At 36.1% G+C, this 26747-nt stretch overlaps 1 protein-coding gene and 1 pseudogene across 1 annotated transcript in view; one reads left to right on the forward strand and one right to left on the reverse strand.

The window, feature by feature from the left end:
• The first annotated feature begins 6130 nt into the window (after positions 1 to 6130).
• The window catches only part of SRSF11 (serine and arginine rich splicing factor 11), a 29503-nt gene continuing 8886 nt past the window's right edge, over positions 6131 to 26747 (forward strand). The window contains 10 exon segments of the mRNA XM_030327627.1: positions 6131 to 6545; positions 13213 to 13346; positions 17086 to 17129; positions 17131 to 17186; positions 19378 to 19424; positions 19427 to 19472; positions 20197 to 20253; positions 21658 to 21673; positions 21675 to 21796; positions 23568 to 23648. Coding sequence (XP_030183487.1) covers positions 6346 to 6545; positions 13213 to 13346; positions 17086 to 17129; positions 17131 to 17186; positions 19378 to 19424; positions 19427 to 19472; positions 20197 to 20253; positions 21658 to 21673; positions 21675 to 21796; positions 23568 to 23648 — 803 coding nt within the window. The 5' untranslated portion in view covers positions 6131 to 6345.
• On the reverse strand, positions 9920 to 10019 carry LOC115522578 (annotated as a pseudogene).

The raw sequence follows: 26747 nt of genomic DNA on the forward strand, positions 1-26747 counted from the left end.
ATTTACAATTTTGATATTAAAATAGATATTAATATTTATAGAATTATCTAATTTATAGAATTAGAAATATAATTCTCTAATTGTAATTAGAAATTCAAATTAAGGGGCATCTGGCTGGCTCAGTTGGTGGAGTGTGCAGCTCTTGGTCTCAGGGTTGTGAGTTTGAGCCCCACGTTGGGTGTAGATTTTATTTTTTAAAAAACCTTAAAAAACCTTTTTTTAATGAAATTCAAATTAAGATAGATCTGCAGATAAGTTTTTTTTAAGTTGAGGATCTGTAAGCAGCAGTTTATTTCCTATTTTTTCTTACTACTTTCTATAGCCATAGAGAAAAAAATATATAGCCAAATACTTGGAAAGTTTATCTCAACCAGATTTCCTTGTAAATCTAACAAGTACATTCCTGTCTTCATTCAGCAAGCCTTTGCTGAGTGGATTATGTGAGTGAGGCATTTGTGAAGTTTCTAGCACATAAATGATACTTCCTAAATTTTGTCAAATACTGACTTTCTTCTAGTATATTGTTGGGCATCAGGAAACACAAAGACAAATACATTGTCTTCCCTGTCCTCAAAAAGTGTTATTTGGGGGCGCCTGGGTGGCGCAGTCGGTTAAGCGTCCGACTTCAGCCAGGTCACGATCTCGCGGTCCCTGAGTTCGAGCCCCGCGTCAGGCTCTGGGCTGATGGCTCAGAGCCTGGAGCCTGTTTCCGATTCTGTGTCTCCCCCTCTCTCTGCCCCTCCCCCGTTCCTGCTCTGTCTCTCTCTGTCCCAAAAATAAATAAACTTTGAAAAAAAAAAAATGAAAAAAGAAAAAAAATTAAAAAAAACAGTGTTATTTGCTAGAGAGAAATTGCTGCTTAACAACTAATTTGATTAAAACTCTGTTGCTTTTTGCAGATTCACAAAATTGTGTCAATTTGGAGCCTTTTCTATAGTGTGCACAAGCGTATCTTAACAATAACAGGTGACTTGCTTGACTTATCCAACTGGGAACATGGTATCCAGTGGGTAGAGTGATAATACATACCTGTGCCTATTCTATCTTTTAATTGAAGAAATTCCAGCTGAAATTATGAGATTTGTTTTTTGCATTGGAAATATCTTTATAAGTATTCTTTTCCTAGTCTATTCAGATATAATTGGCACACAGCACTGTATAAGTTTAAGGTGTACAGCATAATGATTTGATCTAAATGTATTGTGAATTATCACAATAAGTTTTGCTAATACCCATCATCTCATATAGATAATAGAAAGGAAAAAATGTATTTTTTTTAAATAGTCATTTTGTTTTACATCTCTAGTGCTTATTTATCTTATAACTGGAAATTTGTACCTGTTGACCACTTTCTTCCAATTCCCCCTACCCTCACCCCTACATCTAGTAACCACAGATCTGATCTCTTTTTCTATGAGTTTGGGCAGTAGAGGGGAGAGGTTAGATTTCACATATAAGTGAAATTGTACCATATTTGTCTTTGTCTGACTTATTTCAGGGACCATAATGCCCTAAGTCCCACCCATGTTGTCAGAAATGAACAGATTTCTCTTGTTTTTTATTGGCTGAATGAAAACAATTGTGTAATATATATATTACACATACATATACATACCACAACTTCTTTATTTAATTCATTTGTCAGTGGACCACTTCGGTTTTTTCTATGTCTTGGATATTACAAATAATGCTGCAGTGAACATGGGGTTTATATATCTCTCAACATAGTGTTTTTGTTTCCTTCAGATACAGTCTCAGAAGTGAGATTGTTGGATTATATGTAGTTCTATTTTAATATTGAGAGACCTCTATACTGTTTTCCTTACTAGCTGTACCAATTTACAGTACCAACAGTGCTCACAGGTTCCCTTTTCTCCACACCCTCCCAGCATTTGTTGTCTCTTCTCTTTTGATGCTAGCCATTCTGATAGGTGTGAGGTGATATATAGTTTTGATTTACAATTCCCTAATCGATTATTAGTGACACTGAGCATCACTTTATATAAACTGTTAAACAAATGTCTATTTAGGTCCTTTGCCCATTTTTAAATTGGATTTGTTTGTTTGTTGTTTACTTATTTATTTATTTATTTATTTTTGCTCTTGAGTTGTAGGAGTTCCTTGTATATTTTGGATACTAACCCCTTATCAGATCTATGGGTTTGCAAAAATATTTTTCCCATTCTGTACTTACATTCATTTTGTTGATGGTTTCCTTTGCTATGCAGAAGCTTCTTAGCTCGATGTAGTCCCACTCATTTGTTCTTGATTTTGTTGTTTGTGCTTTTGGTGTCCAAAAAATTATTGCCAAGTCCCATGTCAAGGAGCTTTTTCCCTGTTGTTGTTGTGTGTGTGGGGGGGGGAGGGTTGTTTGTTTGTTTGTTTTGTTTTGTTTTTTGCCTAGAAGTTTTATAGTTTCAGGGTTTTAATCCATTTGAGTTAATTTTTGTGAGTGGTGTAAGATAGAGATCTAGTTTCATTCTTTTAAACACGAGATCTTGTAGAAGCTTTAAATTGGAAACTACTAAAGCTTGTTCATTATGACTAAGAAGCTTGGTATTATTTCTGAAGATTTGTGTAAAGTATTACTTTCTAATATTCTTTTACAGAATATCAACATATTCCTGCCAATATCTTAGCAGTGTGATAATGGCTGTTCCCCACCTGTAAGTAATAGGACTTCATTATGGGGAACCTATAAGTTATTTTCTATATTCCAAAAGCCTTTCAGAAATCATGCACTATAACATGCATATATAGGCCAAAAACAATTATATGACTATATAAGCCATAATATGACTGGTATATAGGCCAAAATGACAGATTACTTTTTGCTTTGGATTAGAAATAGCATTAAATCTTGGTTACACTGGTAATATTTCTCATTCAGATATAGCTGGAAGCCTTCCCAATCTACTCCCAAAGATCAGCCTGTGACCCTTCCCTTTACATATTTCTTTCACTTCACTTTCCACATGATACTGACAGGATCTCCTTATAAGTCTCTCTGAGATATAAACAATGATCTTCCAACTTTTCTTGAAAGCTTCAAACTTATTCTTGCCCTTGGGATCTTTTTAATTTGCTATTTCTCATGTTTGGATTGCTCTTCCCCCAGAAATTCAAAAGGTTTGCTTCCTTCTTTTATTAAAGTCTCAGCTCGATAACACTTTCTCCCCTATCTTTATCCTGGTTTATTTTCATCATGGCATATTATTCACATACATCTTTGTGTTTATTCATTGAAAGTTTGTCAGACTAAAGTTATATGAGATCAGGGACATTGACTATCTTTTCTCTACTGTATTCCTAGTGTCTAGGAAAATCCTGGAACATAACAGGTGCATAATACTTGAAGGAATTTGTAAGTTTTTAACAACATTTAATGATATGGAGGTTAAAGTAAATTAAGATGACCATTATACCCATCTTCAGATTCTATATTATAGTTATGTTTAATGAGGAGCCTAAACAAATCTGAAGTGATTTAAAACTACTATAGATTCAGGGCACCTGGGTGGCTCAGTCAGTTAAGTGTCTGACTTCAGCTCAGGTCAGGATCTTGCTGTTGTGAGTTCAAGCCCCATGTCGAATTCTATGCTGTCAGCTCGGAGCCTGCTTCAGATTCTGTGTCTCTCTCAAAAATAATAAACATAAAAAATAGATATAAAAATAGATATACTTGTTATTTACTTTGATATATTTATTTGCTTTTAGGTATTTCTATGGGCATCATATAACAATAACTCAAGGTAGTTAATATTTAATCTACTTGTTAGACCTACAAAGATTTTCATGATTATGATTCAGGTCCTGATTGAAGTAGATTCTTAGAAGTGAAGTGAAATTTCTTCAATCACACTTTATAAATGACAGTGTGGTATTCTGACCACTCTTCTGGCTCTAGATCTAGTGTTTTTTCTACCTATCAGATGACTTGAAAATACTCGAAAATCCTCTTTATTACAATAAGATTCTTTTTTGCCACATTGTTTCTCCATTTGGAAACACCATCTATTGGCATATTCAGTGAGTCATTATACATAAACTGGCTTCTGATGGTTTAAAAGATTTATCTTACCACAAAACTCTCTTTGGTTTGAATGTATAATTTTAATTATGAAATATGTCAGATATATGTAGAGTAACATAAAAGATTTTCTGTGTATCCACCAATAAAGAATAAAGATGCTAACATTAAAGAAAAAAAAAAAAGGCAGGTATGAACCCTGCCTTTGTGTTGTCCTTTTATCATAGAACAATGTAGCAGGATTGGCACATGATAGGTACTTCTAGTAAGTGTTGAACTTTTCATATGACAAAACAAAGCAAAAACAATTTGGTAATGAGTTTGATGTCCTTTATTCCAGGGAAGACAATCCATGGATTGGGGGATTACGGTGCCTCACAAACTGTTAAAACACCCTTCCCAAAGATTTTGGACAAGAGCATGTTCTAGAGAAGATTAGGAGAAGCAGCACAGAAATAGGACATGATGGCCAGGAGGTTGAGGGATTTTCTTATAAAGCTAGCAGGCCCTGTTTTCTAGATAAGATAAGTTAACCAAAAGCTGAGTTAGAGGATTGTGATTGTGTAAGTTAGGTTTCTTGAGGTAGGTGTTTCCCATAGGTGCAGGCTGACTTAGGTTTAGATTTATGACTTGGGCCAGGCCACTAGGGCAGCCTCAGTTTTGTGTGTCCTGATACAAATTAACTTTAACAAATTAAGAGTCTGTAATTGGCAGTTACATGTGTTAGCTTCAAAGTGAGAAAATAAATTATCAGACATTTTTTATATTCACAAGTACACACCAATGAGTGACATGCCATTAGTTGTAATTTGTAATTTTACTGAGGCTTACATGCAACCACCTACCCCTTGTTTTTATAAGAACTAGTAGAAGGGACTTAGTGCATAAACCTAGCTAATTGCCTCTACATCCAAATCTCAATAACTTTGTGTTCTAATCTCTCACAAATTACACTCTTGACTTCTTTATTGCATAGATGTATTAACGAACAAAAATATCCTGTAAGACCTCAGGTTTTAGCTTCAGGTGTTAGCCTCCAAAAATATTTAGGGGCAAGTAAAATATTTAACAATCGTCTTAGAGTAAATGGCTCTGTCATTAAGGCATATTTATTCATGTGTTAATACATTTATTGGACATTCACTATGTGACAGACATTTCCCTGAGTCTTAACTGACTCAGAAAACTCAAAGGCTTTGGGAGGAGATACATGTCAACATAACAAATACAGTATATGTATCCTCTGTTGTCGAGCAGAGAAGAGGAAGCCCTAAGTCAGCTTGCAGAAGTGTGTGAGGGAAGGAAGGCCCCACAGAGGATGGCAGATAAAGTGAGGGAAGGCATTAATAATTTGTATAAAGGCACAGTGAAATGAAAGATTTGTCAGGTTTGGGGAACTGCACGTGTTTGGATAAAATGGGTGAGTAGTTCAGATGAGGTTGAAAAATTAGACAATTTTTCATCGTCAAAGCTTCAAAATTATTTTAAGCAAGATAATATGTATGTAAATCAAGTTTTTCTGTAGAAATTTCAGATCATATACTTGAATATATTTAGGTACTATAAAGTGTGCTTTTAAAAAGTCAACTTGTGAAATAAAATGTGCGTGTTAAGCGCTAAAGTAAACACTGAAATCTCTTTTCAAGGTTTTAGTGGCAACGCAAATTGGTTAAAAGTTAATGTTTCCAAAATGTATGTAAAGGTTTATAACTGTATAGTGATGGGGAGGAAAATTTGGTAACTAGCGAGGAAATTTCCGTAGTAACTGGACAGATCTGTAGCTCTTCTGTGTGAAGAAATAAATATCGTGGTCATTTCTAATAAGAATAGTTGCTAAGGTGTGCAGTTTTTTTGCAGAGGAGTGAATGGTTATTTTTTAAAGTTAATGCCTTCCGCTTCTTAAAAAGAAAAAAAAGGTGGGGGTAGCGAAGAGGGACGACGACCTCCATTAGACCGCGGTGCCTCGCATTTTTCTGGCTGCGGACGAGGCTTGCTGGGCCTGCGCGAGGCGGGGTCGACGGTGACGCGCCCTTGCGCCGCAAGGCATTGTGGGGAGCTCGGGCCCGCGAGTGAGGTGGTTGGAAAGCGAGGTGGGGGCGGCCGTTTGTTTTCTCGTGGTCTCGAACTCGCGCGCTCTCGCCCCCCCCACCCCCGACAAGCGGCGGGGTGGAGGAACGGCGGCGGTGGCAGCGGCGGCTGTAACAGCGGACACACGTCTGTCTCCTCTCCGGCGAACCGGTTCCTCTTCCCCCTCCCTCTCACTGTTTGTTGTGTGTTTGATGTGTTAAAGCAGGAGCGAGAACGCGAGCAGCGCCATGAGCAACACTACCGTCGTCCCCAGTACTGCGGGCCCGGGCCCCAGCGGCGGGCCCGGTGGCGGCGGCGGTGGCGGCGGAGGCGGCGGCACCGAGGTAATCCAGGTGACTAATGTCTCCCCGAGCGCTAGCTCTGAGCAGATGCGGACCCTCTTCGGTTTCCTAGGCAAGATCGACGAACTGCGCCTCTTCCCGCCAGAGTGAGTATCGTCCACCATCACCGTTTTTACTAACTCCTCCCCGTTCGGGGCCTAACTACACCATTTCCTAGGCCCTTGTCGACGCTCCCTTGGACCAGGTTGCTTTAGTTGAGGCAGGCTGTTGATTTACTTGTGAAGAAACTGCGTATTAGGCTTAACGCAAAGAAGCGAAGACAGTGTTTGGGGGATTAAAGAGGCACAGCCTTTTAAAATCTCAGGATTTGGGTTTTTTTTCTTAAATTGTGCCAACGTGGTCGTTCTTTGAGCATTGAGAGAGAGGAAGGCAAACTAAATTTTATGAATTTTGTATATAGTTTGTGTTTTTTTTTTAAGTCAGATGTTTGAGTTCTTTGAAAAGTAACAAAATTATTCATTCCTATGTTAATTTGATAGTGAAGTTTGGTGTCAGTTCACTTCACTGTTATGTATTGCCGTTAACTGATTCTGGCGCAGTGAATATATTTGAGTTAATATTCTTTGACAATTCAGTGAGCCTTAATACTTAATTTTTTTAATGACAAAAATGGGTTATAGCCGAAACGTAAGGTTTTCTTTTGTTTAAAAAATGTACACCTTTATGTTTCACAATTGTTCTTGAGAGGAATTAATAGAATGTTAAATTTTTGAATTTCGGTTGATGGCTTTTTGTTTTTATTCTGTTGTCTCATTGCGAAAAATATTAAATGAGTGGGTTAATTGCAAAGAAAAAATAAAGCTATGAAGTAAGCTACGTGATAAATACTAGAACCAACATTTGAAATAAAATGATGTGCTCTTTGTGAAGAGTGAAAAATTCAAATATTACTGTCTAATGAACGCAGGGTACCCGCTGTACATTGAGAGTTTTATGATGTCACTTAAGTACTAAACAAGAAATTGGAGTCCTCAAGGAATCCACTGTTGTGGCTGTATAAATCATTAAGTACATTTTTACTCTAAAATAACAGGTTGATTATACTGCAGTATTAAGTATTTTGCATATTTCATCACTTCTGCTTAAAATATTTTCAAATGATTTCTTAGTGTTTTCAGATTGGTGTGTTTAATTTTCGGGAATATTCATGCAGAGAGATGCTTGATTTTCACGAAGTGTAGAATTCGGGGAACATTTTGTTATTTTGAATGGAAACTTGACTGCCTTTGGTAATGGAGGGCAAATAGCTTCATAATATGAGCATACAAAAATATTTTATTCCATTTTCCCACGACATACCATTTATCAAGTTGTAGTGAAATTGATTAAACAGTAAAAAGGCAGAAAATGAGAATCACAGATATGATTTTGTAATCATTGTTATTTCTTGAAGTATTTGACATACTGGATTGATTATGAAATAATTCTTTCCAGTCTGACAAGTTATTAAGAATATCGTTACAATTGCTAACTTTAGAATGTTTTGTTAGTTTTGAAAATGCTGTTCTTAGGATGCGTTTATAAACAGATGACAGAGGTATTGGCTGTTTACTGGTTCCTCTTTTACCCTAATGAATGATCAACATCTTAGAATCATGATGGACCAGAGTCTGACTTTTTTGCTTATATCAAAGGAGTAGTTCCATCAGAAACAGAATAATGATGTGCATCAGATAACATGATCTGGAGTGCTGTGCATTAAGAACTCTTTTCCCTGTTTTGGGAAGAGAGCAGCTAACTATTGACACATTTTTGCTCTTTGATCCCTTCTATATATTTCTACATATAATTTTCTCATCTGAAACTGTAAGGTTACAATGTAGTAGAGCTAATTACCTTAGTGGCCTTCGTGATTGCAATAGCTATGGGATGTAGATTCCTACTTACGTTGATTTAATGTTGTTAATGTAAGTCTCGTTGCTAATCTGACCTGCATAATTTGGAAATACTTATGGACAGTTTCTGTAAGCTTACTACAGTTTTCAGCGGTAGCTTGCCAGGGATAATGTGGTATGGAATCTGACATAGAAACTCCAGAAAGGTTCATCATTCAAAATATTCAAAACTCTACTTTTTTTACTTAGAGAACAATATTGAATGGTTCAGAATATATAAAATCTATTGTAAACACATTTGCCACTTTTTTAAGGAGGTATATGTATTTTCTATTTTCCTCAAAAGGCCTTATATTCACCCTTGAACTCTTTTCACCTAGAGGTATACCTATGACATGCTTATTTCCTTTTGTTACTCAGATGTCACCTAATCAGAGAAACTTTCCCTGATCACCCTGTATAGAAATAAAACACTGCTGCTTCCTGCTTTCTCTGTTCAACTTAACTGCTTTGTTTTTCTCTAAAGCCCTAATTACCAACTGACAGGTTAGGTTTAGCTTCCTCCCTCTTTTAGAATATGTGGCCTCTTGTGTCACCAGCATCACCTGGGGAACATGACAGCCCTAACCCACCACTGCTGACATGCTGATATGCTGATTTATAAATGCCTATTGGCAGGGGCTAGGGAGTTCTAGGACCTGGGATTATGCCAGACATTTCAGTGACAATCTCCTCAAGAAGGTTTCTCCCTTTGTTTCATTATTGAGTCCCCCTCCTCGGACTATAATTTTAACCCAGTGATAATAATGTTTCATAAAAAAATAATATCCTAACCCTTTCTTTGGTATGACAGCCATACAGCTATTTGAGAAGCTTCTGTCGGTGTTCTCTCACTCTCTTTTAAAGGAAAATAGTTAATTTGATTCTGTTTGTCCTAAATTGCATATTGGAAACTCAACATTGTCTGAATGTCTAGTATATGCTAGATGCTTTCCTATTTATTCTGAGCCTGTTTTACGAAGAGTGAACTGAAATTCACAGTTTGTTTTGCACTCCCAAACTACTCTACCAGTGTCAGAACTAGCATTTCAACCCCAGTGTTGTGATTGTCCTTCACTGCTTTGCTTGATAAGGATTTCCATTATTTAGCCAAGCAACTTATGAGTGGAATCATTCTTTTACAGTTAGTAGGTATTCTTTAAATGTGTGGTTTTAGTGTATTTCAGAATGGAGAATATAACCAGAGAGTTCATTGGGTTAATGATCCCAGGGAAGCATGTGTCAAAGTTACACATTAAGTGAAGGTTCACATCAGTAACTTAAATAACCAAAAATAGATTATTTTTCTATAGTTACCAAAAGACTTTATTTTCAAGTGAAGGCATAGCCAAGTAGACCCAGCTCCATAACTATAGCAGATTCTGATGTAGTATATATTTGATATTTCAAGTCGCTGGAAAGTTAATTCACTGTTCCACAAACTCATATGGAACTCATTTGCTTATCCCAAGTGGAAAACAAAAATAAAATTAGTTTTCTTTCACAGCAAAAAAAAAATCGTAATACATTAAATTTCTGAGGAAAAGTTTACAAACCTTGTAACAAAAAATATATTAGAAAAAATTGAAAGTATGGTACATGTCATGAATTTGAGTGTTATTGCACAGGGGCTATGCTAATCTTCTATCATTCCAATTTTAGTGTATGTGCTGTGGAAGTGAGCACCAAAAATAAGTATATCAGGGGTAATAAGTATAAGCAACAGAATAGTTTGGTAACGTTATCTTTAAAAACTCTTTTTTTTAATTGAATGCAACATTTTACTGTATTTCTTTATAATTGAATAAGGACACAAGGATGAGGGCATATTAGGGCAAGAGAGTCATATTTCAGGTGAATGTAACATTGTCACTGACCTGTGTTTGGGAGCCTAAGAGATGCCTTTGTTTATGATTGTATGCTCAAAATTTTCCACCCAGAAATGGTTTGGTTAACAGTATTAAGTGGGAGTTGAAAAAGTGTTATCGGTGGCCTAAACTAGTTATCATACTTTAGTTGGCATGTATATTAACAGTGGATCTTATGAATCAAAGCCCTCCTACAAAAGGGATTCTCAGATTCATTAGGCTTGATGAAAAACAGAAATCTGAATTTCTTTGTGCATCCCAAAAGATTTGGAAACAACCCTTAGAGGACGCTTTAAAAACAGTGGAAAAATACTATCACTCTGTACCTAAAGGCAAAAGCATCATACAGGGCTCAATTTTTCCTATCTTGCTTCTCAGTTCTTTTCAACAGCCCTGCTTCATCTATATTAATTCTTACAAGATATATTTTTGGAAGTGGTACTTGCACAAAATTCTAAGGTATGAAAATTAATTTCAGGGGCGCCTAGGTGGCTCAGTTAAGCGTTGGCTCACGTCATCTCGTGAGTTCGAGCTCTGCGTCGGGCTCTGCTGGCAGCTCAGACCCTGGAGCCCACTTCAGATTCTGTGTCTGGCTCTCTGCCCCTCCCTGCTCGTGCAACACGCATGCTCTCTCTCTTTTTGTCTCAAACATAAAAAGAATTTAAAAACAATTAATTTCAGGCATCAGTCTGAAACTAACATGCTATCTTATTAGTATGTGTCTTTTATTAATAAATTCTAAGTGAACATAGAAAAGTGTACCCGTGGGTCCAAATAGTAATGGTTTTAAAAAAGATCTTTTGAAGTGGGGGGAGATGAATTATTTGCCCTTCTGTGTTGTCGTTACTGTGACTTACGACTCTCTTTTCCATAGTATTAATTATTCATGTTTTTAGCTTCCCACCACTTACAGGTTTGATATAGCTAAATAATAGCTGCAAGCAATAGCTGTAATATTGCAATGACATGAATGGATAGAAAAAATACGAAGCATTTTAATTGCTGAATTAATGGAAATACACTGTGAACACGTAGGCAGTATTTCCTAATTTTCTCATAAAAAGAACTGTTCACTGGGTTGATGTTTTTTAACAGCTTACTATATAGTCATTTTCTCCTTTAGGTCAGATGACAGTGTCAGAGAAATAGTAGAGATCACTTTTCCAGCAATTTAAGTGTCTACTACTTCCCAAGCCATCGTGGTAGGTGTTAAGAATGAAATGATAGCATAATTTAAAGAACTTTTAATTTTGTGCTAAAAAGGTGGATATGTAAGAAATACAAAGTGATACACTTTCTTTTTTTTTTTTTTTTTTTTTTTAATTTTTTTTTCAACATTTATTTATTTTTGGGACAGAGAGAGACAGAGCATGAACGGGGGAGGGGCAGAGAGAGAGGGAGACACAGAATCGGAAACAGGCTCCAGGCTCCGAGCCATCAGCCCAGAGCCTGACGCGGGGCTCGAACTCACGGACCGCGAGATCGTGACCTGGCTGAAGTCGGACGCTTAACCGACTGCGCCACCCAGGCGCCCCTAAAGTGATACACTTTCTAAAAGTGATGCTATTTCTAAAATTGTTGAAAGGACATTCTTTCCACTACTATGGGGTGCAGCCTTGTTAATTATAGACCAGTAGTGCTTCACATTAAAAGATAAAACACCGTGTCCACATTAAAAACACTGTGTCCTTTCAAAACATTTGGCATTAAGCTTCTGTAATAAGATAGCTTAAATTCCCTTTGGATGTACCTTATCAGCTGTGCTTTGAACCTAAATTTGGTATGTGCTTAGCATATGGGCAATGCCTTTCAGGAAACATTAAAAGTTCTAATGGGTTTGAGTTCTTGAGCTATTATATCTTCATGTTAGTGCTTAAATTATGAGGAAAATCCTTGCCACAACAAATGCTTATCTGAAATACCTAGTGTAGCCAAATCTGATGTAATTACATTTTTATGTACACACGAAATCTAATTTACTAGAAAAGTTAGCAGCAAGCCCATTCTAGTTAGCATTCCAATATATTTAGGATTTACCTTTCATTATTGAGTCTTAAAATGCAATTGGCTGTTAATAATAAAGCAGTCGTGCTTTACTCTGGGTGCATGTTAAAATCGTCACGGAGAATTAAAGAAGGAGGAGGCATTCAGTACTTCAAAGATCTTGATTTAATTTGTGTAGAGTGGGGAACCTGGGTTGTTTTGTTTTTGTGTGTTTTTACCCCACTGTGATTACTATTGCTTTAGGGCATTGGTTCTCAAATACTTTTGGTGTGGGGTTAAGAGAAAAATCCTCCTCTAATCTTTGTTACCCTGCCATAAGTTGCACTTCACTTGTTACACCTATAAAAACAATGAACTGAGGGAATTTTTGAATATTTGTGTAATACTTGGGGTTGGAGTACTGTAGAAGTGTACAATTTTTTTGTGTGTTTTTCTGAAGGTGGTCTGAGTAAGTCAGCCTTAATTATTTATAATGGCTAGGAGTTTTAACATGCTGTAGGTGAAAGAAGACAGCATTTAGTAGTCAGGTCAAGAAACTGCTTGATTGTCAAAAAGATGTACCTTCTTGCAATATTCTTTTATCCCTGAAGTGGAAATTTTTTGTGTTTTTACTCTGAAAAGTTACCAGTAATGAAAATTTCTCTAAACCAAAAGTAATTATTTTTACCTGTAATTAAAAAGTGGGTGGTATGGTATTAATGGAAAAGAAGGTTGACAGTTTTGTGGTCTGCTCAGACTCTTGAGATTATAGTTACAAACTGTTTTTAACTTGATACACTGTAAATTTAAATAGTGATTGTTTTCTTCTACATGCAATTTGCTAGGAGCTCAGTGGGCGGGTACCTTATTTGAAACGTCATTTTCTTTGAAGTGATTAAATAAAGTAATACATACAGTGGTATGTATTTTATCTGCCTATTTTACTTTTGGAATGTTTGTGAGTCATACATTTGTGTTTTAGCTTATATTCTTTTTCTCTTTTTTTATGTTATTTGCTTATTTTTTAGTGATTCACCTTTGCCAGTCTCTTCCCGTGTCTGCTTTGTTAAGTTCCATGATCCGGATTCAGCAGTTGTGGCACAGCATCTGACAAACACTGTATTCGTTGACAGAGCTTTGATAGTCGTACCATATGCAGAAGGTTTGTGCTTGTTTAACTACCTATGAGGGCATCCTATGATGACCATCTACCTCAGTATAGTTGTAGAGTGAGCGTTAGTAGCATGTTAGAAATTTAAGCTTTTACATTTTGAAACCCTTGTTATACTGCAGTCTATATTTTTACTTGCAGATTTTTTTAATTCTAAAAATTAGAAATCAGGCCTGTTTTTATAGATATTTAACTTTTTGCATTCTTTTAAAACATTTAAGTTCATTAAAACCATATCCCTATTGTAATTCCTTAAGATATATCTTAGTTAATGTTGAGTTTTATGAAAAAGGTCCTGAGGTGAATGGTTCACGTCCATGCACAATTTATGTAGAAACCTTCAAATAAATGCATGATGTTATTTCTGTTTTGAATATGACTAGGTTAGTATTATTTATGTAGTACTTCTTCTCACAGATAACTTTAAAAAAAAATCCCACATTGAATTCCAGTATACCAAGGGTTGCAATGATTTTGGTTTTTATGAAAGTTCAAGATTTCCTATAGCTTAGGTGCCAGCTGGGCACTGGGTGAATTGTTTTTATGCCAGATTTTCTTGTTCATTCTTGCTATATTTCTAGAGATCTCTAAATAATAAATTCTTCTCTCTGTTTATTTGTGTGTGTGATTTTTGTAGTGGAGAAGGCAAATGCAAAACTCTTCCAGATGACTGAAAAACAGTGGGTCCTCTGCAGCTACAGGGGATTCTAGACATTAACTAAAGGCCAGCAAGCACTCAAGTCCCCCAAGTGTTTTCCTGGTGTAACCATTTGTTAACTACATTTTTCTCTCTTTTTACATTTAGGCTGTTAACGTAATTTGACAGAAAAATAATGAGCAGGGTTTTTTGGATCTAAAAAAGCCACTGTGACAAGACAGCACTATTTTAATTCCATTTTGTAAAATTTTCTGAGACCTTTTATAATTAGTTTGTTCCCAATGTACTGCTACTTTATTTGCTTTTTGTTACTATAAATTTTTGATCAAAGAAATCACTGAATATGATAAAATTACTGGATTTTAGGCTAATATTTAACATATATACTGACCAGAATTTAAATGCTTTCCCCTTAATGAACTGGTCAGTGGAAGCAGAATCTTGATATTGTTAACTTTAGATGCTATCTTAGATCTTGAATACCAGTGTGAACATTACACCATACCTTGTAAAAGTTGTGAACTGTCTAGTCCTTAAAATTTAGAAGAATGCCTTTGTGGTTTCTGAAGAAATTAAATTGCATTCTTAGATGGATTAAGGCATGTTATATAATAATAGTACATCTATCTCCATGATATTAAAGTGTGTGAACCCTATTTTAAGGTTTTAAATTATATATGTGCTGATAAACGTTTGAGTTTAGTGTGTTTTGATTAAGCAATTTCTCTTATATCAGTGTGCCTGTTGTAGGGTAAGACTTAACACCAAGAGAAAATTTCCAGAATTCAGATTTAGGATAAGTAAAATGCAGTTTTTGAAACAAGGTTCAAATCATGTGAGTAATGTGCAAAACTATAGTTAGGCTTTAAATTTAAAGAATTCTTATTGTCTAAGTATCATAGTTCCCAAGTCCTGAACATAATACAGTATATCATATAACTGGCTTTCCTTAAATATTGTTAGGCCATAGTAAACTTTCTAGTATCTGTTATGAAAATGAAATGTTTAGGAGTGTATATAGAATTTCAGAAGTATTAGTTCCAGTATCTGTTTTTGGTGTATTTTAATTCTTGGTATGATATGCTGTATTAATGTTGCCACCGTTAAATAACTGATGTACTCAATCCCTTTGTCACCATTCACCCTAGTTTTAGCTCTTACACTTTGGTGTTGGCTCTTGGTCAGTGTTTTAAAAACAATAGACACAAAGTCTACGGTAAGGAATAGTCTTAATTGGTAAAAACTGAGATAGCTGGATATGGAAGGAACTCTTAATAGTAATGGATTTGGGGGTTATTTAGGTTCCTTGGTTAATGTTTGTTTCTTTGTCTGTTTCTTTTTTCTTTCATTTCTACACATTCATGCAGTATTTCATGGTTCTATCAAAGCAGCAGTAAAAAAATACTCTTGACGCATGAAAATTAACTGGTGAGGGGCCTCATTGCTATTTTTAAATTGTAGTTTTATTTTTAAATAGTCTTTTTTAAATCAGAGGATCAGATGCATGACTTTTTTTAATGGATGCAGATCTTCTATCAGGTGTCTCACAATATATTCAAGAGGATGTTAGTTTGCCAGAAATATGTTGCAAATGCACTAATTGAGTAAGATGTTGATACTTAATATTATCCTCTTGAGACATAATTTTGCATGCAAAATTATCCCATAATCTTTGTAGGTTTGTTAATATTGATGCATTAATGCCCTATATCTAAATGATCTTCTCCCCCCACCCCTCCATAACTCTTGGTATCTAAATTGATGACAGCTCTGACACAAGCAAGATAACAGTGCTGGGTAGTATACATTTGTTTATATTATCGGCACTTCTCAGTATAGGAGGAAGGAACCATTACCTTTATTTAACAGTGGTTTTTCTTTTTTGTTGTTGTGTTTTACAGTTCTTTTCCCTGGTTCAGCCTGAACTATATACCAGGCCCTGCTGAAAATACCACCCAACAGTTTTCTTCTGCAGCTTATCCAGGTTCTCCTTAAGTGCCCTGTACATATTGTATGTTTTATGATGAGATGCAGTTTCTTAATATGTATTACAGAAATACTACTGGTATTTGCAAATATGTAGTTTAATTGTATTATTGAACTCTCATTTTGGGGGCTTGGGCACATTAACAGATTAATCCATCTGTATAGGGCTTTTGCTGTTGGATAGAATTTAAATTGTCTACATAAATATTTGTCTTAGGACCCTTAGATTTTATCTGAATACACAGATTAGGCTTTGAAAACAGACATACATGTTGTTTTTGGCTTTAGGAGTTTGGCTAAGTTAGCTTTTGAACTGACACTCCTGTAGCAGCATTTTGGTATGGTTAGCATGGCACATGTTGGAACATAAAGCATTTTACTATACAGGTAAGGAATGTGCCATGTTGTTTTACCTATTCTCTCTCTTTCTTACTCACTTTCACACACATCCTGTGTGTATTCAGAGACCTTCAGAAACATTCATATTCATTTTCATGAGTCAGCAAAGCCCTACGCTTGATTCCAACAGAATATTTCCTTTACATACTTTTCTTCTCTTAATTTTACAAAATTGTATGGTAGGTGTAAAAGAAAATCATAGTAACTGTACCATATTATTAACCCCTAAATCAAACTTTTTTTGTCTTGTGTATCTTGATTTTTCTGTGTGCTTATAGTGAAGCAGCCGACACGAGTCGTTGTTCATAAAACAGCTTTTGAAAGTTGAGAGCACACCCCTGGAGAACCGACTGTGCTTGCTTACGTTTGGTTCATGACTTAAAAATCGAGTACAGGTGATGAAATCTTGGCAGTGTTAACAAAAAAGTAGTGTGTATTGTGCTATTTTTTTTTACTCTAGAAACTTAACCATTTGTAGAGAAAAGGAAACAAATTTCACACATTGAAGTTTCATTCTGACATAAAATTAATGATAAATAATCATAGAAGTCAAGCTTTATATTTTAGCGAACATAAGTACTTTTCAACAAACTCAGGTGGTGTATCAGGGAGACATTTTCTGGGTGTTTTTGTGTGTTTTCTGTCTTGCAAAAGAGTGTGTTCTAATGCAAGGATGTTTCTCTGCAGGAGTTATTCCTGATGAGACTAAGGCTTTGTCTCTGTTGGCACCAAGCTAATGCAGTGGCAGGTCTTCTGCCTGGTGGTGGACTCCTGCCTACCCCTAACCCCACTTACCCAGGTACTAGTTTCATTGAATTCTTAAAGGATAGAAAGGAACACAGAATTGTGGATAAACCTAATCGTATTTGAGCTTTTAAAGTGCTGTTACGATCAGTGCACAGTATTGTAAAGCCTATAATGTAATCGTAGATACTAGGGGAGAACATCTTGAAAATTTACATTTTAAGAACATTCTGAAAATCACAGATCTGTTATATTTGGTTTTGCCACTCTCAGAATAACTCATAAGGAACAATTGGGGGTGGGGGGGGAACCTCATGAGGCATAAGACTTCTGTTGAACATGCTATTAAAAATAGTATGTTCATTTGGACCCAGAAGGAAAGGTGAAATTCAGACTATTTTTTTTCTTTCTCAGTGCCCTTTTGATCTTTTACTCTTATGGGGTTTGAATTAAGAACATGGCTTGAAATAAAGATGAATTCGTGGGGCGCCTGGGTGGCGCAGTCGGTTGGGCGTCCGACTTCAGCCAGGTCACGATCTCGCGGTCCGTGAGTTCGAGCCCCGCGTCAGGCTCCGGGCTGATGGCTCGGAGCCTGGAGCCTGTTTCCGATTCTGTGTCTCCCTCTCACTCTGCCCCTCCCCCGTTCATGCTCTGTCTCTCTCTGTCCCAAAAATGGGTAAACATTGAAAAAAAAAAAAAAACATTTAAAAAAAAAAAAAAAGATGAATTCTTGATGGAGATTTTTAACATGGGGAAGATGAAAATAAGTTGGAGGAAATTTTTGGTAGGTAATGTTTCTCATCGTGATTGGATACTGTAAGAAGTATCTCATTTTAGGACTGAAAGCACTTCAAATTGCATGTGTTCTTATTCAGAGATTATAACTGGTCAGTGAGTGGTTTCACAGGTAATAGTGAACAGCGAGCTTCAACTAGAATTTTATAAAAAGAGCATTTTTTCTGTTATTTTACCTGTCTAAAGAGTTCAGTTACTATTAAGTGACTGGTATGGTACCAGAAAAGGATGACATTAGAATTCCCATCTTTTTGAGTATGACGTTGTCACTTAGCTCCTAATTTTTACTTACAAAATGAGGATCTGGGTAACTTGTAGGTAGATATCTTCGATATATAAAATTAGGTAATTACTAAGGCAGATATTTTTATAGTAATAGTAGCTATATTTTAACTGTTCTCTGTAAACAGTTAAAGTACAGACAGTTTGGTACCTTTATTTATTAAATATTACTAGAAGCTAGGAGAGCTTTTTGCACAGTTCTTACAAAGAAAGTCATACTGCCTGTAGAGCTACAGGACTTTGCGTGGTTTGCATCTATTATTGATTAGAATCATGTCAGGCAAGAGAGAAAAGCACATAGTAATTTGAATAAGAGAAGTTTAAAGAGTTACTAGTAACAGGAGGTTACTTACGTGCAACCCCAATGAATACAGTAACCACAGGTTTTAAGAAGCAACTGTTACTTCTAGAGCTGAGGAAGAAAGAACGCAAACACATTAGATGAGGGTATTCTTCTTCTCTCTTAAGGCTAAGTTTCACACCTCCTTCAGAAAGGATGCATAACACAGAAATTCTCTGGGGTGCCCACAGAACTTATAAGAAGGTGCCCAAGAAGATGGCACCAAAACTCACTAAAAAGATGAAAACCAACCACTGGGCATCCCCCTGCAGTAACAGTCAGAAAGGGGACATAGGAACTAGGAAGAGAAACCCCTTCCACAGTGTCTTTCTAGGTCCCCCTACAGGTAAAGCTTAACATCATGCCAGATGTCAAGAGAGAAATATTTATAAGGGTGCTACTTCCATTATCACAAAACAGGGCAAGGACAGTGGATTTGGAGCTGAGAAGCAGTAAATATTTAGAATTGTCAGCACAAGAATATATTACATTTTTTAAAATACTCTTCTAACTTCTGGCCATAGGGATAAAATGTGCCGTAATAAGTGAAAATTGAGGCTACTGTATATTGTGGGGGTAGGCAAACTACAGCCTTTGGGCAAGACCCCCATTTTTGTTAATTTTTATTGGAACACAACCATGCCCATTTGTTTAGTATTATCTTTGTTTGAAGCTACAGTGGCATAGCTGAGTAGTTGCAACAGAGCCCACATAGCTACAGACTTAATTAGTTACTACATTGTCCTTTAAAAGAGGGGGGAAAAAGTTGACCCTTCACATAAGATACAAAAATTAAATTTTAAATAAATAAAATTTGAAATTTTACAGATTGGCGCTGTTCCACTGGCTGCTTTGGGAGCTCCTACTCTGATCCTGCCCTTGCTGCACTTGGGCTTCCTGGAGCAAACTTGAACCTCGCAGGTACAACTTAAAAGCCTTCAATTTTGAGCTCATTTTTATAATTAAAGAATTTGTTCCACTAACTGTTATGTTGCGTTTCCAGAACAGGAAAAAAACTGATTGCTTTAGTGTAGTATTACTGTCTTTTATATAAACTTGTGAATGAAAGGTTTAAAAGGTTACTGCACTAATAGCGCTTAACCATTAGAGAATTGCCCGTTTTATATAGTTCAGAGTAGTTTCACAAGAAGCCAGTACATCATTATGTTACGGAGTCAGAGTAAATAGTCATGAAAGGATGGGAACATAGATTCATAATTCATGTTCTTGTTATTTAGTCTTTGGAAAGTTTGTTTTCTCTCACTTTAATTTGGCTAAACTTTTTTCTAAAGTCCTTACATTGTGGAAATCTTGCATTACACTGCCTAAGCACTTGGAGTTCTGTTTACATTTTTCTTTGAAATGTTACCTCCTCAGAAAGTCTTAAAATAAGCAGGAAGTATGTTTTATAAAACCTAGACTGTTCAGCATTATGATATTCATATTTAACTTGGTAAAGCAGCTCAACTTAATGTGACATGTTTCACTGACATTATATTTCTGTTGGTTACCATTGATTGTGCCTAAAATAATGTTACTTTTGGAGGTTGGCCAGAGCATTCTAAGACATTCAACATGCTGAAAAAAAAAAAAAAGCAATCACTTATTTTATGTATTCTCACTGTTATATTTTTGTTTTTGCAGTCTCTTGCTGCAGATCAGTTGCTGAAGCTTATGAGTACTGTTGATCCCAAGTAAGGATTTTTGTCTGTATTTCCATTGGTGATAATGGATATAGTATGTGAATGTCTGGAGAAGTTACTTTTTGATAGTTAGAAAGTTATCTCAAGTTGTACAATACATAATTCTGTTTTCTAGAAACAAGGAGAAAAATTCAGAAGTAAGCCCATCTGTAAAGGGTTTTGTGTTCATATAATTTGAGTCTTTCTGAACAATTGTAAATACTTTCTGCCAGGATGACCAGAAAAGAGCTACATGTTACCTTTAGTTAATTATTTTGAAAGATGTATACTGAGTACCTGCTATAAGTCTGTAACTTCATAGCATTTATACTGTAGTCAGAAAGGGAGACATTTAAATATAGTAAAAGTATGTGCATCCAACAAGAGGAAGTACACAGGTGCTGTGGGGACTTATTACAAGGAGAACTTCATATTAAGATCAGAGAGGCTGAGCCTGGGCATGAATAGTAGATAGGGAGACAGCAGTGAGGGAAACAGTATCCCAGAGCAGAAGAGTAGTGAATGTCACATAATGCCAACATCTTTTCTTAGGTGCTTTGCAAGTTCTCTTTGTGCTATAAGTGTACATTCTCTAGTTGATATGTGGCAAAGTCCTGAGGTATTTTAATAGATAATTTCTTATGTTAAATGAACTTAATGCTTTTCTTACTTAGTGAATTGTCACTATCAGCAAGTGGGAGAGCATGGAGTGAGGGAGAACAGAATCATTTGACTAGGGTAGTTGCCTTTTTTCTTAAAACTTACTAGATAAAATCTTAGCATGTAACCTACCACCCAGCTTATAACCAGTACTGTTGAAATTTCTTGTGTACCCATTCTTGTTTACATTTCCCTCTCTCCACAAATAATTACTACTGTCCTACATTTGTTTCTAATTTTTTTTCTCACGTGTGTGTAAACCCTTGAGGTCCATCTTTCCGGTCAGCAATTCCATGAGTAACTTTGGTGTGCCATTGGACCTCTGCCTCATTTTCTGTCTATCCTCAACCTTACAAGTAATGCTCTTCCCCAGCAAAATTTTGCTGCTGTAGAAAGTTTTTAAATCATGAAAATCGAAATCTTAATCTACAATCAAAAATCTACAGCATCTGCGTATTCCCATGTACTAGCATTTCTCAACATGTGCTTATGGAAAGTTAATGGGTGTTCAGCAAAATTAAGCAGGTATTTTTTACTTATTCCAGAGGTCTCTGAATCTTAAAATGCAGATGCCATTGTCAGTATTGAAAAGGATACTATATTGTACGTGGTTTTACCAAAATTATTATGAAATTCTCTCCTCTTTTTCAAGTATATTTTCCTAGAATGATGATATATAAAACATTTGTACATTTATTTGAAATACTGTTATGCATTTTAAAATCCTTCAGATCTCAATTCTTGGTTCTGTTTCAGGTTGAATCATGTAGCCTGCTGGTCTTGTTTCACCAAGTCTGAAATCAGATACCTCTAGTAAAGAAATAGAGGAAGCCATGAAGAGAGTACGAGAAGCACCGTCCCTAATATCTGCTGCTATAGAACCAGGTAAAGTATTGTAGGCATTTGTGTTGAAAATATATGATTGTTTGTGAAAATGCTTCTTGCACAAGCTTGGAAATTTATTGAGTAATACTATAGTCATTTTTTTTTTTTTCCAATTCTGATGAAAGATCATGTAGTGGAGTGATCCTAGGCAAGGGGAGGGAACGTGTCACCTTGACATATTTGAGAATACCTGGGGATACCTAATTGTCATGCTGGTGGGTAGAGGGTCAGATTGTTACTAAACATCCTACAATCCTACATCCTGCCAGACAGGCACCATACCCCATCCCTCAAGAATGATGCATTCTGAAATAATAGTGCCTAGATTTATGTTTGCCTGTGTTGGGATAGCCCAGTTGATTTTAGTCTTTAATTTGACCAAAAGAACCTACTAAAGATGCTTCTATTGTGACATTTGTTTAAAGAAAAGCAAATACCTAAAAATAGTACCTTATTCTTTGCAGATTGTCTTTTGAGATGAAATGAATGGTTATCGTATTGTCTATCTATATAGACTGGATGTTTGGTCCCCCCTTTAAGTAGCGATTTATTCATTTTTCACTCTTCTTAATGGAAGGTTTTACATGTGTACGGGATTAGGAAAATAGTTATAAGTATAATGTTGGGTAATTAATACCAAGTGCTTTATGTCAGTTATTTAATCAACAGACTGTTAATTAATCCAAGGCCACAAGGCAAGCTGTAGACATAACTGGATCTATGACTACAAAGCTAGAATACCATGCTGTAACTTTCTGTGTTATTGAAAATTAGTAACTAGAATTACTAAAAATAGTTTACTTATGAATCCCCCCCCCAAGAATTTTGTTATTGACATTTTGCAGTAAATTCTATTAATGAAATGGTCTAAGTGTGAAAGAAGTCTTCAATCTCACTTTCATACAAACCATGTATGAAGAATGCAATAGCTTTATTTCTCTTAAGTCCCAAGTTAAAGGAATTGCTTATGTGTACTATTTAAAATCGAGGGAAATGGGAGTCAAATCATTCTAGATCTGTCTCCTACACTTACACAGTTGAAAATTGGTGGCAAAGAGGAGGGATCAAACAGATTAAGACAGCTTGCTTACTAAAACCCAGTTCTATCTTGGAGTGTAATGAGAACAGTGAACGAATCATGACTTTTTGGAATCAAAGGCCAAATATTGAACCTGTTTATCAACCACTTTAACATAACTGTATAGGAATTTGTTTAGCAGAGGAGCTTAGGCCTAAGGGGTAAAGAAAGAAGGAATATCTTAATGGACTAAGAACTAAAAATGTTTCTATTTCTATTATAAATCTATTAAAATATGTATCTTGTAGTTAAGTGCTGGTTGGGAGGTGTTGTTAATATATAACACGGTGAAAATAATTTCAATCTGGGTGAATTATGCTATATTTGGGAAAGTAAACCTAGGAATGGAAAAAGGGACTCCTCATTTAGAGGATGAGAAAGGATCCTCATATAGAGGATTCTCTATAAAGAATGAGAAGGTTTTAATCCTTTTCATCAATTGCCTTTTCATCAATTGCTTATGGACATTACATTCATAGCCTTCCAAGTCTGGTGAAAATGAAATAGTGAAAGGAACTTTTGGGCTAGCCGAAAATCAGAAGCCTAATTTGTATCTACCCAAAAGCCTGGATAAAATGATCACATAACATTTAAGGATGATATATGAAATCTGAAAATTAATAAATTCTTAGAATAACTCACGAACGGGAATAATATTCCTATTTGATGATTTCTAAATACAGATTCCTTTTTTAAAATGTAGATAAGAAGAAGAAAAACGAAGGCACTCAAGATCAAGATCGCGTTCTAGAAGGAGGAGGACTCCCTCATCTTCTAGGCACAGGTTAGATTGTTTATGGTAGTTCACTGTACCACAGACAAAGATAATTTCTATACCTCACATCCTTCTTCATTTACTACCTTTTAACTTAGCTCTTGGTTAAAGTGTGTTTTAGTAACTTCGCTTTAGTACAGTGTGTGAGTTCACATATGTGTACATGAAGAAAAGGTATGGGCTAAATAGATGATCGGTACTTTAAAACTCCAAAAAATCCAGGGATGGGAGGAAGGTACTGGGATTGGAGCACTGAATAGAGTTAGAACTATGGAAAAAACACTAGACTTGAAACTTTTGGCTTGAATTCTAGTTCTGATTTTCACTAGACTCTTAACACTCATAAGTTGGAAGGTCATCACTCAACCTACAGATTGATTACCCATCTAATGCATGAATATTTGCAAATGATTTTCTATTCTTTTGGTAACACCACCATACATCTCGTCTGAAAACCCTTTTAAGAATCTGTCATGGGGGCGCCTGGGTGGCGCAGTCGGTTAAGTGTCCGACTTCAGCCAGGTCACGATCTCGCGGTCCGTGAGTTCGAGCCCCGCGTCGGGCTCTGGGCTGATGGCTCGGAGCCTGGAGCCTGTTTCCGATTCTGTGTCTCCCTCTCTCTCTGCCCCTCCCCTGTTCATGCTCTGTCTCTCTCTGTCCCAAAAATAAATAAAAAAACGTTGAAAAAAAAAATAAAAAAAAGAATCTGTCATGTTCACTGTAGTGGGTTCAAGTGTTCCAAAATTTAATTTCTCTTGAAAGTTCAGATGTTGTCATCAGCGACAAGTTTGTTTTTCGTGAAATGATAGCCTTTGTTCATTTTTCAAGAGAATGTCTGCCAGTACCTAGTCTGAACAAACATAGTTTGTCAGACATATTCTTCCAGGTAAAGGTGATAGTTCAGGGGAAAAGCAGTTAGTTACGCTCACAACTCAGTCATGACGGTTTCTTTGATAACAGCCATTGGCCTTTTAGTAAGTACGAGAAGTGATTTTTGCATTCATTGGACAGAACATTGCTTAAGGGACTAGATTTATATTTAGTACTCAATATTATGTCACTAGTATTCAAGGAGCCACATTTTCTGTGTACCTCCATGTTTTTGCTCATAATGTTCCTTTCTGCCTAATGATCTTTACTACATCTTCACCTGCACCTGAGGAACTCGTTTTTGTTTGTTCAGGATCAGCTAAAATTTTACTCTGACGTGAAATATTGGTCCTACTTATAATCCTCATCTTCCAGGACCATGCTATTCTAGCTTAGTTTACAGTAAAAAGGAGAACCTAAGTTTTTTTCTTCTGTATATACCAAACTACATAGTAGCGTTCTCAGATTTTAATTTGAATTATTTTATATGACCAGTGGGAAATATTTACAATGAAACATGTATTTCCTTGAACAGAGTGTTTTTGGACACTTGTAATAACAACACCTCATAACAGAATTATTATGGGTTGTAGTATCTTAAGCATGTTGATCTGTAAAATGACCAGTTACTTTTAACAAACTTTTAATATGCTGCTATGTATATTTTTCTGATTTCTTTTTTAAGAGCTCATATAAGCTAGTGTGTTAAAGTGGCTCTACAGCACATCACTCTTAAAAAAAAAATAGCTGTTTCAGGACCTTAGTAAATTTATGGGTGTGGTACCCCTGCTTATTAGAATTTTTTAAGATATTTGTATTATTAATCACTTTGTTTAGAAAGAAGCTAAGAATGTGCTTATGATTTTTTCTACATCTGTAATTTTTCTGTATACATTAAAGGCAGGAAAAAGGAGTTAATAACTCAGTTTAGCTAAATGGTTATCGACCATTAAGTTTTCTGGCTTTAAGTTTTCTTAAAGCCAGAGTCCTCAAAAGATGAGTAGTGCTTAATTCTAGTAACATCAATTTTTATTTTCCAGAATTTTTTTTAACCTTCAAGAAGAAAGTGATTATTCTGATATTTTGTATTCCATATCACCCAAAATATACTATTATTTCCCTTTACTGAAGTTAGGCAACATAGTAGTTGTTAAGAATAGAGTGTTGAATAAGGTAGACATGTATATAGTCTCCATTTTATTAAGCTTACAGAAAGGTACATAAGTATTACATGAACATTTCCTAGGCTATAGACATGTATTGAGAAGGATTGTTCATAGTAGTTTCCAAATACAGTAAAAAAAAAAAAGTGATTTTTTTTTTTTATTTTTTTTTTTTCAACGTTTATTTTTGGGACAGAGAGAGACAGAGCATGAAGGGGGGAGGGGCAGAGAGAGAGGGAGACACAGAATCGGAAACAGGCTCCAGGCTCTGAGCCATCAGCCCAGAGCCTGATGCGGGGCTCGAACTCACGGACCGCGAGATCGTGACCTGGTTGAAGTCGGACGCTTAACCGACTGCGCCACCCAGGCGCCCCTGAAAGTGATTTTTTTTTTATCACAATTTTTAATTCCAAAAATTTATTGAATTTGGTAAGACACTAGTGATAGGTTTTGAAACACCAGTTTGACATAATGAGACAAAAGAAGCCATCTTAGCACATTAGTAAGAGGAAAGAAGGCAGTCAGTATTTCTTACATACACCTACACTAAGGCACTGAGCTGAATTTTATTTTTTATATTTTTTAAAATTCTTATCTTTAAGAGAGAGAGCACAAGCAGGAAAGGGGCAGAGAGAGACACAGAATCCGAAGCAGGCTCTAGGCTCTGAGCTGTTGGGCAGAGATCCTGACGCGGGGCTTGAACTCACAAGCTGTGAGATCATGAACTGAGCCTAAGTTACAAGCTTAACTGACTGAACCACTCAAGTGCCCATGAATTCCTTTTTTTTTTTTTTTCTTTTAAGAGAGAGAGCATGTGAGTAGGGGAGGGGGAGAGAGAATCTCAAGCAGGCTCCATGCCAGCACAGAGCCCAACACGGGGCTCAGTCCCACGGCCTTGGATCATGACCTGAGCCAAATCAAGAGTTGGACATACAACCCACTGAGCTACCAGGCAACCTGCCCCGCCGCAGAGCTGAACTTTTTAATTTCATTTTAAATGACGAGTACTTGTAATATAGGTGCTGTTGTTTTTTCCATGTTCAAACAATGGGCTCAAGAGAATGTTTAGATGTGC

Source organism: Lynx canadensis, chromosome C1 (assembly GCF_007474595.2).
Source record: "Lynx canadensis isolate LIC74 chromosome C1, mLynCan4.pri.v2, whole genome shotgun sequence".
NCBI classification, from domain to species: Eukaryota; Metazoa; Chordata; class Mammalia; order Carnivora; family Felidae; genus Lynx; species Lynx canadensis.